This window comes from Rutilus rutilus (assembly GCF_951802725.1).
Source record: "Rutilus rutilus genome assembly, chromosome: 1".
In the NCBI taxonomy this organism is placed as follows: Eukaryota; Metazoa; Chordata; class Actinopteri; order Cypriniformes; family Leuciscidae; genus Rutilus; species Rutilus rutilus.
Genome location: NC_140209.1, coordinates 47893986 through 47908242, shown reverse-complemented (window position 1 = coordinate 47908242; position 14257 = coordinate 47893986). Strand labels below are relative to the sequence as shown.

At 38.6% G+C, this 14257-nt stretch overlaps 2 protein-coding genes across 3 annotated transcripts in view; both read left to right on the top strand.

Moving 5' to 3' along the window:
* Window positions 1–1627: 1627 nt before the first annotated feature.
* nupr1b (nuclear protein 1b) lies at window positions 1628–2704 on the top strand. Of its 2 annotated transcripts, none has more exons than XM_084427278.1 (3): window positions 1628–1901; window positions 2116–2257; window positions 2337–2704. In XM_084427278.1, the coding sequence occupies exons 1-2, from the start codon at window positions 1802–1804 to the stop codon at window positions 2241–2243; spliced, it is 228 nt and encodes a 75-aa protein (XP_084283404.1). In that variant the 5' UTR covers window positions 1628–1801; the 3' UTR covers window positions 2244–2257; window positions 2337–2704. The 2 variants fall into 2 exon arrangements, with proteins under 2 accessions (XP_084283404.1, XP_084283403.1); XM_084427277.1 differs by having other exon boundaries at window positions 1629–1901; window positions 2116–2253.
* Window positions 2705–12858: 10154 nt separating this feature from the next.
* doc2a (double C2-like domains, alpha) overlaps window positions 12859–14257 on the top strand; it is a gene marked incomplete at its 3' end in the record, with an annotated part of 27139 nt that continues 25740 nt past the window's right edge. Inside the window, exon 1 of the mRNA XM_084427085.1 lies at window positions 12859–13182. The remainder of the gene's footprint in view (window positions 13183–14257) is intronic.

The window sequence follows — 14257 nt, the reverse complement described above, 5'->3', positions numbered from 1 at the left end:
CATTGCCCAAAAATATCCACTGGAATGACTAAAGAACTTCATGCGCTTGTGCAATGGAGTGCAAACAAAGAGCATGTCAGTAAAAACAAATGTTAAACAATAAATACATGCACTTCATATTAATATAGACAACAAAAAATAAGATAGACTTTATCTTTATATTTATTATTTGTATAAAACATATTTTTTTAAGCTACCAAATACTGGTAAGAAGTTTTTTTCTTAAATATAGATTTTTAGGACATTTATTTGATCAAAAAATCTGTCCTTTTTTATTAACAGTAATTAATACTGTGAACTGTTTTTAAATGTTAACATATTTCAAAATGTAAATTGTTCCTGTGATGTCAAAGCTGAATTTTCAGCATCATTACTCATTCCGTTTCACATGATCCTTCAGAAATCAGTCTAATATGCTGCTTTGCTGCTCAAGAAACATTTCTGATTATTGTCAATGTTCAAAACAGTTGAGTAAAATATGAATTTGATGAATAGAAAGTTCAAACAAACAGCATTTATCTGAAATGACATATGCCAGCAGGCATAGGCATGCTAACCAGCAACTTTGAACATGTCCTATTAATGTTATTTAGTCTATGAACTGCAGGGAAATCTTTAGTCTGCTAGTCTTTGCTTTGATGGTGCTAACGTTTGCCTGACGGCAAGGAACAAAACAGCTTGCAGCCGGACTGCAGAGAATCTTGAATGATGGATTGGGCTTTGCTTTGCCAGTGGAGGATGTGGATTTTGCCAATTGTGGCAGATTGCATCCTATGATCCTCTGTGCTGATGACAGAACTCACTGTATGCAGTTTGTTATGCTTGGTTACACACGTTTAATGCTTCTGTATAGCACAAAAGCACCACTGACAAAGAGAATAAACTGAATTAGAGAGGATAGGACACTGTGAATCTAGCCAAAGGTACACTACAATAAAGACAAAAGACATTTCTTCTGCTGTTTCTACCAGCATGTGCAATCCAAAAACAATTTCCCCCATAGTCAGTCAAATTAGGCTACACTGTTTTGACAAAATAATCATCTGTAGATCTCCAACAACGAATAAGCAAACTAAAAGAAAATGTAAATAGACATTCACACAAAAGGCTACTGAAATGAGCCTTGCATACTCCCTAAAGACAAGTGTGCAAAATATTTCCTTTAAAACAGAGAAGCAGGTTAACAGGTCAGCGGGGTCACAGTCCACAGAGGGACGTGAGAAGTCTGAACACAAAGTCAGGTGTAAATAACACAGAGAGACAAACATTAACTGAATTAATCTAATCTTTCTAATCTTTATCAGATAGGCAAATATACTCAGAGAGAGGGAGAGTTAATGAAAATATGGATGTTAGACAAAGTTAGAAAAAAAAAAGAGTTATTTTGACTAAATAAAGAATAACAGCATATGTCAGACCTAAGTTTGGAGATCTTATCAAGTGAAAAATATAAAACAAAAACAAGAACATTGTCATCTGCTCTGAAGGACATCCTGTCTGGCAATACGTGAGGTCTACTGATCAAACATTAACTCGCATCTGATGCAACTTTCCTTCTGGTCATGGTGACCCAACCACAGGCGGGGAGCTGAAGGAAACGAAGGCGGAGCCACGTCTTTAAAAGAGGGCCACTTCCAAGCTTGTAAACAACGCTGAACCGAGCGAGGAGGACAAGAAAGAAGACACGTAGAAACAGCTAACTCAACATCGAGTTTTTTTTCTAGCTTTTCCAGAGCTAAACTTCTGTTCGTCTTTATCCACTGTTGCTCTTGAAGTTCTAGTTTCGCTATTCACTGTCAAAATGAGTAACCACGTCGAGGTGAAAAACATTGAACCGACCACCTTCGAGGACAGCTACTACGATGAATATGAATATTATAACTTAACAGACCGTTATACCGGTAGGTTGTCAAGAGCGTTATACGTTATTGTTGTTGTAATAAGCATTATTACTCTGAAACTTTTATGAACTTTACGTAAAGTAGCCTTTTTTTGAGAGTCGAGTCCAGTTTCTGATTAGGCTATTTCTTAAATCGCGTTCGTTCATGCTCGACATTCTTCCTAATGTTTGTTGGTTCTAAGTTTGAAGTCATTCTTGTTTTCTGTTAATTATAGAGTGCACTACTCGCAAGGGCAGGACGAAGAAGGAGGCGAGTTGCAACACGAACAGACCGAACCCCGGTGGACACGAGCGCAAAATAGTGGAGAAACTCCAGAACGCTGAGAAGAAATCCAAAGTGTGACGCAGAAGAGGTGTGTGAGTAAACATCTTTCCACATTAACATTGAAAAGTGTAAAAAAAAAAAAAACCCTGAACAATCACATTTGTCCTTTAGATTCAATCGGACGGCTATAACTGGCAATCGACCACAGGTGTCTCTGCGGGAAACGGGCGCTGGGCTGCAGAAGGAGAGACTTCACTTCATGAACCTCAGTCTCAGGATCAGATGAGCGGGTGGAGGCTGAGTGAAGCTCCCGGTCCAGTGACTCGTGAAGTGGGGAGTTTTGTCAGGCGCGCTCTGCTCTTGTGTAGAATGCGGTGGGCCCTGCAGAACGAGCACCTGTTCAGAGGAACTGATATGCTTGTGGTGGTGAATGTACGTTTTAAATCGGAGTTTTGACCAAGTGTAGATTTTAATCCGTTTGGGGGTTTTAAATGGTACATTTTAAATGTTTCTTTAAATAAAGACACTTTTCCATCCAACTTGAGACTTGTTTGATACCTGCCTCTGACCATTCAAGTCATGATAAAAATGCAGCTGCTATAGGCATATTTTCAAATGAAAAGGGTACAAAATGGGCCTGAAACTCTTTAAAATAAACAGTAAACAAATAGTCCACAACATTTAGTGTACAGTACAACACTTATAAAATGGTAAAACAACACCTTTGGTAACGGTTGTAAATGTTTTAGAAAAACATATCTTGGTCACTAGTAGGCTGCAATTCAATGGGTTATGTAGGATAGACAATAGATTAGATAATTGGTATGAAATGTAGCTATACTTATCTAGGTTAATGATATGTTAGTTTATTAGAACAACAAAAACATTTTGTGCATTTAATGTTTCGTTTCTAAAGCGTTCTGTAATGGGATGCCAAAGTATATTGTTTTCATAGACCCATTAAATCCCACATTCTATCAAAGGTAGGGTAGGCAATTTAGGAGAGGCTAGCAATAAGCTTTGAAAGCATGATATGTTGACACAGAAAGCATAATCCGAGTGATGAGGACATGAACAGCCCCGGGTAGAACGTCACGGGTTGCCATCTCGTAATTTTGGTTACGGCATTAAAACAGCATAAGTTTGTCGTTTTGGTTCAGGAGGAACTGTAAAAGGTGGCTTTTGTTTGTGGTGGTCGGGGACTGACTACAACTCTGCATTAGGCGAACACGCTGATGATGTGTGATATCTGCACGAGCAGGGTGTACAGAGGTATGGAAAAACATATGTTAACAGGCAGGTAGGACATCGTTTTGCGTGATTCCCCTGCGTTTAACTCCACTTTTAGATGTACTGGCAAACTTCTCTAAGCACTTCCCCTCGGGGGAATCCCCGCCGCCATTTTGAAGTACGTTCAACTTCATCAAGTGGGTGAGGGTGGTTTATTTGGACAGACCCTCGTCCCCTCGATTACCCCCACCCCACACAACTCTAGTGTATATTGGAGTTATTTTAACATTTAATTGCATTATTGTAGCAACCTTAAGCTGACTTATAGTTTATTGTATTGTTATAATTTTTGTTTGTGTATTTTCTTAATATTTATTCCAACAGCCCAAGCATACATACAGACTTATAGAAAAACAAATCCATAAGAAAAAGAAAAAAAAACTTTAAATAATAAATCAGCTCCATTGTGGATTTTGAGTGATCAAGGGCTTAGGGCGTTCCATTTAAACACATTGAAGTGTTCCGCCAGAAGTCCGCACACGAGCAACGTAAGCACTGTCATGCATCCGAGTGAACTAGACAGAGGCAAGAAGTTAGCCAGGGAAGGCCATAAAAATTGGACACAAACGCAGCCAGATAGTCACTGAAAGCCGCAAACAAACAGGAACCCCTTTTTAGAGTTTCTCCTGAGCATGCTCCTTCTTATATTCTTGCCTCCCTGGATGCTGTGTATCATGGTGCCTTAAGATTCATTACGAATTGTACGTTTTCTACACATCATTGTGCATTATATAATAGAGTTGCTTGGTCTTCTCTTGCTGTTCGAAGGAAAATGCATTGGTACTTATTGATATACAAAGCTATTTTGTTTTTTTTTACCACCTTATCTTTGTTGTCTGATTCGGCAAAAAGCAGTTGGTAACTATTCATTGCGTTCACAGTCTTATTACAATCTCCATGTACCTCCAGCTAGAACTAATTTAGGTAAAACAGCTTTTAACTATGCTGCACCATCAGAATGGAACTCTCAAATGAAATTGAGGCTAAATCATTTTGTGTCTTTCAGCAATTTTAGAACATTTATCCATGGACTGGAAAAAGATTTAGTGATTTGCAAATACTTCTAAGATTGTACTTTTAATGATACCTTATTGTGTGTTGTATTGTTTTATTGTTATATGTGTATTTGAATAACTGGGCCGCCTATCTTGAGATGGTACTCACTGCAGAACATGACATCCAGGGGGAGGAGTTGGATCCAGATCCAACTCCTCCCACCTTACATATACCTTAACCTACCCATCTCCATCCCCTGATCCCTAAACCCACCCCTAAACCTACCAATCTCCACCCCTTAGATGTTGATCCAACTCCGCCCCTTGGATCTTGTGGACTGCATTGAGGTGCTACTGGAGAATCTTGGCCAGGACATTCCTGTAAAAGAGACTTTAATCTCAGTGAGGTTCTCTCCTGGTTAAATAAAGGTTAAAGAAATAAAGAAATAAACTGCAGCAGTCAGGTTGTACAAGTCAGAGCTCTGTAAGTTGTTTACGTTCATTATTATTGTAATGTTTTGTGCTTTGAGATATGAGGTAATTTAACGCCATCTCTCGTGACGCTTTGCAGACTCTGCTCTGGCTGTACGTGTTCATGTGTTTTGAAAGAGGTGTTTTGAAACTGATTTTGGACAGACTTCTGAGGCAGCATAACTGTTTAATGATCTACAGCAAAATAGAGAAAGCTTTGGTGAAAACTAAACAAATATTTAATTACTACAGTAGAAAGTGGAAACCGTTGGTCAAAAAAACGTACATTTACACCAAACCTGACCAGCAACTGCAACTTTCAGATGCCATCTTTCTTTTTCTAGCTCAACTGTCACCAAATGGAATGCATAGGATTGTGGGTTATCAAAAGCAGTGAAGGATCCATCTGTGCTGCCTTTAAAAATCTTTCAGATGAAGGTATCTCAGGAGACAGGAAGTGAAGCTAGCATTGCATTCGGACATGCCTTGATGCCTTCCTGTCTTGAAATGCATCCTTCGAAGGCAGCTTTTTTAAGTTTTTGGATGCAGCCCTTATGCTTTCAAAGCTAGCTTGCTATTGCTAGCCTCTCTGAAATTGCCTATCTTTAAACAAATTCAGCCTGTTTCGCATGATTGGTGCACAATAAAATAGATGCAACCCCAGATTTTTACTAATATTCTGCCATACCTTCTATTTACGAATTTACTATAAAGTGCGTATGAAGTGCTCAGACTGACCCAGCATAACACTAAATGCTGTCATGTGTCTTGCCACATGTAGGTGAAAACGATCTGTCACTCACGGCAGCATAAAATCCTCACAGAGCAATAGCTCAGCTCGAGACAGATAGAGGGCAGTAGTGAAGCAGTAAAGAGATGTGGAGATGAAAATGAGATGTGGAAATGAATTTGGCACAGAGGATTATCTAGAAGCGCCATGTATCTCATTTAAGAGCGCTTTGAAACGCATGTGCAATATAAGGAGCAGTTCAAAGAAAGCCTTTTCAACAGAAGCAAGAAGTGGAATAATCAAATGCAACCACTACATCCGCACAACTCCTTATGCAGAGATTGTGAGCTCTTTGCATGTGCTATACTTCATAACATATTTCATAAATCTTCCTAATTTATGTAAAGTAAATGAAGTAAAATTATGGTAACACTGAAAAGAACAATTAAATAAACTCATGCTCACAGGATGAACAGTTAAATCACTGGCAATTTCTTAAGCAAATCTGTTCAATAAACATGAACTGAAGAGGAACCAAAGGAATATGAAATAGATTTTTCTTTCTTTTTTTTGCCTAGGGTGAGTTGTGCAGACTTTTAAATGGAGTCCATAAATGTTGAAAGATCTATATTAGGCTAATTCAACATGTAGAGATATGCACACAGAAGAACCAAAGCATTAGATTAAAACCTAATCAGTCAGTAGGCCACAGGAATCTCACTTGATCAGTTTTTAACTGCTTTTCTTTTTCCAAACGTGCATTGTATGTAATCAGCACATTAGGGTCAAGAGTAAAGAGGTTTAGGCTAATGTGCTGGGGAAGGATATAAAAAAACCTGGTAAAAAAACAACAACAACAACAACAACAAAATGAAGAAAAATGCATGATTATTATGCGACAAACTCAAAATGTTGGAATATCTCGTGTCTCACAGCAAAATGAGACCTTTGAAGTAGCTGCACTTAAATAATAATAATTACTAAGATAACATGCAAAACTGTCTAAAATATACCCAAGTTAAATTTGAGAGGGATGCAAATTATATTCATTATAACATCTTCATATTCATCATACACACTGAAGGAACAGAAATTGATTCCTCTTCACCTCCCCCTTTTACTTTGCTTGTACCGTTAACACAAGATAATCCATTTATGTCATTCTCCCACGGACACACTGCGGAAAGCGCAATCCTCTTTTTCTTCCTTTCCCATAATCACCGGAACAAACACATGGTTAGAAGATTTCATCGAAAAATCTCAATATGCAAATGAAGTCCTGAAATGTGAATGCACAAATATCAGAAAGTTTCCAACAAAGTATATTAATTCACCTGAATTACTCAATAGGCCTAGAGTTTTACTTATTAATAAATTCAGCACTAGACTTAATTTCCAAATGTCAAATGGATGAATTGAAATGAACTGTATTAAAAATAGATGCAAAAGTAACAGGATAGCAGTAACTTTGTGGAGCAGTTTTAAAAATACATTTAAAGTATTGTGTTCACCCCCTCCATTTCTCAATCCACTTCCCTCCATCGTATCACTACGGGCAGAGAAGCTCCTCTTGTTGCCTAGCAACAAGCCTTTGGAAATTCCAAAAGAGACCACAGAGACCATAGACTACCTCTCCTCATGGTGCATGTGTGTGTTTGTGTGTGTGGGTGAAGACGGATGGGTGCAAAGAGTGTGTGTGGAGTCAGAAACTCTCCGTAAGTCAGACATGCAGGTGCGCAAGTGTGCATTTGTATGAATATCTCTTCAGTTTGAACATCTGGAGGGCCCCTGCTGTTGCAGTAAGAATGTGTGATAGGGACGGTGCAAGTGTCAACTGGTGTGAGTGTGTTTGTATGTATTCATGCATGAGACTACATGGGTCAGCACTCACGTGCGAGTGTGTGTGTGTGTGTGTGTGTGTGTGTGTATGTGCAAGTAAGTGTTTAGATATTCATAGCACACTTTGATATGATCCCTCTCTATCTGCACACATGGTCAGTGTGCTAATGTGCCTGTCACCATATTTCTCATTTTATGGTCATGTCTGTTAGTCTTCCTTTTTATTTGTGTGGGGACTCACATATGAAAGAGTGTGCCCATTCCTCAGAGTATCTATCTATCCATCCATCCATAATACACACATATATATAATCATATATTATATAATATATTTGCAATTATATATATATATATATACCCTATATATACAGTCCTGGTCAGAATTATTGGCACCCTTGGTAAATATGAACAAAGAAGCCTGTGGAAATAAAAATGCATTGTTAATCCTTTCGATCTTTTATTAGAAAATTCACAAAAATCAAACCTTTCTTTGAAGTAAAAAATAAAAAGGGGGGGGGGGGGGGGGCTGCCTTTTGTGTGACGAAGCCTTTTCTGCGACAGCTGCAAATCTCCGATGCACAGTGTAAACATCAGCGTCCGAATTCACTCACTTTATTTCATTCACTCCTTGCCGATATAGTGCACTCAAATACCAAACACTTGGATTAGTGAACGAGTGAGCGGTTTCGGACACAGTAAGTGGTCATGTAAGTGACAGGCTGAAGAGACCCCAATGACCTCGGATGTTTTGGTCAGCTAGAGGATTAAATATATGTTTTTTACATATGTTGGGTGCCTCTCTCAAAAACATAGAGAGAGCACATTCCAGTAAACAAACAGGTAATTCTACGATTAAGTAAAATGTCAGAAGCTTGAAGCAGTCATTAAAATCAATTAATATGTAGAAGGATAAATATTGATTATTGATTAATACCTTGATTATAGTCACTCATTAGATATACACTGAAGTGGCAGTGGGTTCAAGAATCCACCCCCTTCAATAGAATCCATGATGCCATGTCTCTGAACAAGATGTCCAGGACCTCCAGCAGAAAAATAGGCACAAATTTCACAGATCCATCAGTATATTTAACCATGGGCATGGGGTACTTTCTATCCCGGTTTGCACCAAAACCATATGGTGGGTTTGCTGCCCCATAACTTTTCATCGGACCATAGAACCAGGTCCCTTTTGAAGTTCCAGTCATGTCTGACAACTGAATAAGCTGGAGCTTGTTTTTGGTGAAGAGCCGAGGATTTTCTCTTAAAACCCTCCCCAACAACATGTGGTTTGATATTTTTTAGGCTTTCTGACCCCAATACTCAACTACTTTCTGCAACATCTGTAGCTGATTGTAACTTCTTAATTATATAAATATGTGTGTGTGTGTGTTTAAATAAAAAATAATAAAAAAGTGTGATGATAAATTGATTTCACTGGGATTTTATAATACTTTTACCGCACTTCAATACACTTTGCATGCATACTGAACTACATGCTGTTAAAGTATTGTAGTTCATCCTTATATATTCACAGCCAACACTTATATTGAGGGAAGAAAAAAAACATGCACAAGTAATATGTGTTTATTTTATGCTTTAATGCCACTTAGTCATTCCAATCTGCTTGCTGTTTTCTGCTCACCTTCTGGCTCTGGTCTTCCCATACCTTACTTCTCTTCTCCTGGTGCTCTTTCTTACATGTTATTTGTACCAAACCAATTATCCATCAATTTCTCTCTTAATCGTCGCCTGTAACTTGTTTTCTTTCTGCTCAATGAGCAGCTGGTTAAGAGTATAGGCTGAATAATGAGACTCTGCCCAATTAGTCTCTAATGGCCTTTAATTAATTGAGAGGATAACAATCCAGTTTTAATTTCATACACATTAATGTGCACTGCTTTTAGACCCTTCAGGCTTCTCCTTCTTCCCACCCATCAATACCCACCCTCCACCCTTTCCCTGAACGTTTGAAGGTGCTCTCTGACAAGACAGGAATTCAGATGCCCAGAGTTCAATTAAATCTCAATTTGAGTTTTGTTTGACTAAAAGAGAAACGTGAGAAAGTGAAGCGAATGGCATGCATTCTAGTGCACTTCAATAACAATTGGTAGCCTTGTGCAGCAACTCATTACCATGGTGACAGTCAGGTCGAATTTAGGGGATATGACATCATCACTTTGATGTCTGTTAGTGTCAGTGTCACTGTCACTCAAAAGAAACAGCAGCTTTCCTCTTAGCTCTCTTCTGATCTTTCTTTCTTTTCACTTGTACAAACACTGAAAGCTTACATTCATACACTCCTCTTTTATTTTCATTGAGTCACTTACACATTCAAAAGAAAAAATCGTGCCAAGTGTATGAGAATCTCCTGATTTGTTTTGAAGGCACGTTTGTCTGTAGAAAAATGTGTTTTGGAATCAGTTGCACTTGAGAGCTCATATAGAAAACTCATTTGAATTTGAAAAGATGAGGAGCTAAATTATCACAGAAATTCTTTGTGCAGTAAATGTATTTCCTTTCAATTTGTCTCCGCTAACTGAAACACGGTTCTCCGAGAGTAGGGGAGAACAGAGAATGTGTTAACATTTTGTTTAACATGACTGTGTGCTATTTTGTGCTACATGTCTCAAATGTTGATATAATATTCCAATACTGTCTGCTTAAAGTGAACTAAAAGTAAATAACTAAATTATCCCTGATTTGTGTAGATTAATGTCAAGTACAAAAAGTGCTCCCCTCCCTCCCCATCTTCTCAGCAATGATATTTCTTGTTTAAATGATTTGTTATATATAAAATTAAACTTGCTGATTCAGATAATACTAGATATGTCATTTAACATCTATTAACATGATTATTTGCAATTATTATAAATATCATTATGAACCAGGTGTCACATTTTTGTTTATACCTTCAATTTGTCACACAACCTCAGGGGCTGGTGCTCCTGTTCGCTTATTCCTGGTCTCTACGACATAAAAACAATATCTACAATGCCATACTTTATGCATAATATAAAGCAGTCAAACTGTGACCTCCTGGGACCCAGTAAAAATTTTAAATAGGTATCTTCATATATAATTTTCATTAATTATTACCGCTAATTCCTGTTTTAATGTGTGTATTTTTTGGCAACTTGGAACACAAAATAACTTTAATTGTAATGTCATCCCAAAGGTAAAAATTGACATTAATACCCAGAATCCCAGGCACTGAAATCAGTTGAAAAGTTTCCATTGTTACATTTCTAAAATATTTGTTGAAAATTGTCACTCACACAAACATCTGGCATTTCTGAAGCCCAGATCCTCTGAACATTCAGAAAAATCCTATAAAAGCAAGACAAAAATCAATGGATTGGTGTCAGGAATATGCTCTGAAGACTAAGCCTATTTAGTTCAGTGTTAACAGAAATATAAGCCAAATCCCTATTTTAAATCCAAAATGAGAGGCATCAGCAAAATTCAATTATATCACAAAAGCTCTTAAAGAAGCAACAACATATTGTTTAATGTTTTGTGCAGCGTTTCAATGTTGACACTGAAAGATAAGGTCTTCAATCCTGCGATAGCGATCATGTAATATCCGCATTCTGCAAGTTATGAAACCTGAATCATGACCATCACAACAAAACCAGTCCCATGCTGCCAATGTTGCTGGCTTTTGAACCTCTAACTTGTTTCGTTTCTTCTTAATAGCAACTCCAGTCCTCCACAATAAGAAATTGCCCGGGCCTTTTCTGATCGAGTGCCACTTGACCTCTACGCCTTACATTAAATGAATAGAACCTAATTAGAGCGGTTCAATAAGACATTGATCTGAGTATGTTAATAACAGCATGATCTCAGACAAAAAAAAAGATCACGTACTGAGGCTGCGGGGCTGATGGGTAGCATGACGCTGGTTAATTGGGATGGCGGGCCTGCGCGGTAACAGGAGGCTTTTTTTCGCTGTGTGCTATCTCTGCTATCTGTCAGGCGCTTAGCTCTGCTTTCATTACATCTGGACCACAGAGCCTCTGATCAGCGCGATAGCGTCCTAAAAAGAGTTGCATTAAGAGAGGGGCACAACGCGAGTGATTTCATAAGCAGACAATATAAAATGCCACACACCAGTGAAAGAGGCGGTTGAGCCAACGTGATACACAAAAGAAAGAGATGCACAAAAATATTCTCATTCGTTCCATCTCAGTCGCACACGTGTATATTTAAGCATGCCAGAGGAAGAGATCCTCTGGGTGAAGATGGAAAGAATGGGGGGGGGAAGACAGGAGTGGGAGTGAGTGGGAAGAGTAAGGGTGAAATGCATAGAAAAAAGAAAGGGATGAAGCCAGGGGAGATTTTTAATGAGAAAAAACAAAGAAACGAGCGACTGCTCATGCTACGGACCACCTTTAATCCCCCTGTCTTGAGCGAGAGAGTTAGAAAGAGAGTTGAGGTGGAATAAGATCAGTGAGTCCTCGTCAAAAAAAAAATCTTTGTGGAAGACTGGGTTCTGATTTTACAAAGTGTTCTGATATTGTATTGTGCAAGTGTGTGTGTGTGTGTAGGAGTGTGTGTTCTCACGCATGTATCATTAGGCATCATTAGAGCAAATTATATGGAGGGAGAGAGACAGATGCTTCCTTTGGCACATAGTGAGAACCCTTACACCACTGCAACACACTGCAAGGCCAGCAACTAAGACAACAGAAACATAATATGCATAAACAAGCATGCATACATACATGCAGATCATTTCTACTGCCTTAAAAACAGTACGTGCAATACTCACAAACAGGGATAAAGAAATAGCTCTCACTCTTTTTCTCTCTACGTCATACTGTGTGTGATGTGTTTACAATTATTCTTTTAGTCTACAATCTGCACTGTAACATTAATAAGCAGGGCTTCTTTATCAGTGACTAAATGAAGGATTTAGATTCCTCTTAAAGGGATAGTTCACCTAAAAATGAAAATGTTGTCATCATTCACTTTTTTTACTTTCATGTCGTTCAAAACCTGCACAAGAATCCTACTTCTGTGGAACACAAAAGAAGATATTTCAGTTTCAGTGGGGTCCTGTACTGTTTTTCACGACACTGGAATAACATGAGAGTGGGAAAATGACGACATGATCTGAATTTTTAGGTGAACTATCCCTTTAAGAGGAATCTAAATCTTTCAGTCACTGATAACAGAGCCCTGCTTATTAATGTTGACAGTGCAAATTAATGTAGACTAAAATAATATTGCACAGTACGACGAGAGCGAGAGACTACAACAACAAGCAGAAAACATGCCCACAGGAAATGGAATTAGCCATTGTGCAAGTAAAATTGTTGCACATGTGGCTCAGTCCAAACCACAGTTTCTCTTTCCATATCCATCCATCACACTGTTTCTCCAGCTACTGCGCATTCTAACAAATTTCTCCACCATTCTTTCCCTCCCTCTCTTCCTCCTCCTCTTCTTCACATTTCTGCATGTGTAATCCTATAGATTCTTTGATGTTATGCTACACACTCTCTCCTCACTATCTCCTCCTCCTCCTCTCTCCCTCTCTGTCTCTCCCTACCCCTCCTCTTCTCTCTCTCTCTCTCTCTCTCTCCCTTTCTCTATCTCTTTCTCGTGCACCACCTGTTAGTGCAGACCCCTGTGCTTTGGAATTCACTTGTTTATGAGGGAGTCTTTCACACTCACACAATCAAAGGTAAGAGAAAATCCTTCTTATTTATCTTTGCCTGGAACTTCCTAGTATCTGTTATGTAATTGAATCTCCCAGCATTTTCTTGTTTATTCATTTATTTGTTTGTCCCTCTCTTTGCAAACCCCTCCCTCGCTTTCTGTCTTTTTGGTAATTAGTCAATTCATTGTTAACCCTTTCTTGCAGTGTTATTCTCGTTTATATTTCTGGAAATGGAATGATCATAAAGTCCACTCTTTCTATTTGCCGCCGGTCCCCTTAACCTCTCTTTCTGTCCTTGTCCGTGCGCCCCCACAACCTGCACTCATTCTGCGTTAAGTATTAATGTACTCATGTATGCATGCACGTTAACCTTTTCACTCTCTTCCTGTTTCTCTCTCCCCTCCCCTCCCCTCCACCCCTCAACTCTCATTTGCCGTTTTGTTTTTGCATAATCGTAACTTTAGATGGAGAGAATATATGTGAAAAATCTGATACATGGGGATACTGTGATATGAGATACTGTGCATGCGATGTTTTTTTTGTTTTTTTTTATCTCTTTTGGAAAGCGTGCGATGCGGACTTCTCTCTATCTCACTCTGGTAATCCATCAGTGTCTGAGTGACACAGTGACTGACTGTGAAACGGTGATGTGCTTCTCATCAGGACCACTGATCTGGTGTGAATAAAAAGAGAACATGATAGCACTGATGAGACACATGAGAGAGTTCAGAGAGACAGATAGATAGATAGACAGAAATACAGACAGATAGACAGATGCAGATGTCAGCATGAGCAGATTTAGACTCCAGGCAGAAAGCAGCGGAGAACTGAACAAGAATTTTAAACACTGAATGAGACAACTGACAGAGATGGTGAAAAAGTGAAAAGAGTCTGCATAACCAGATACATGTGTCAGTTACACAATTAAAGTATTGTGCAGCTCAGTCAGCTTGTTAATTTGATCAGCTAGAGAGTATGTTGACAGCAGTCCAAATCACATCTAGCCATTGTGTTTGGCTTCAAATGCCAACAGTGTCATTATGTACTGTGACAACCCACTGCCAAACATGTCAGTAATATACAGTACTGGAAAACCTCT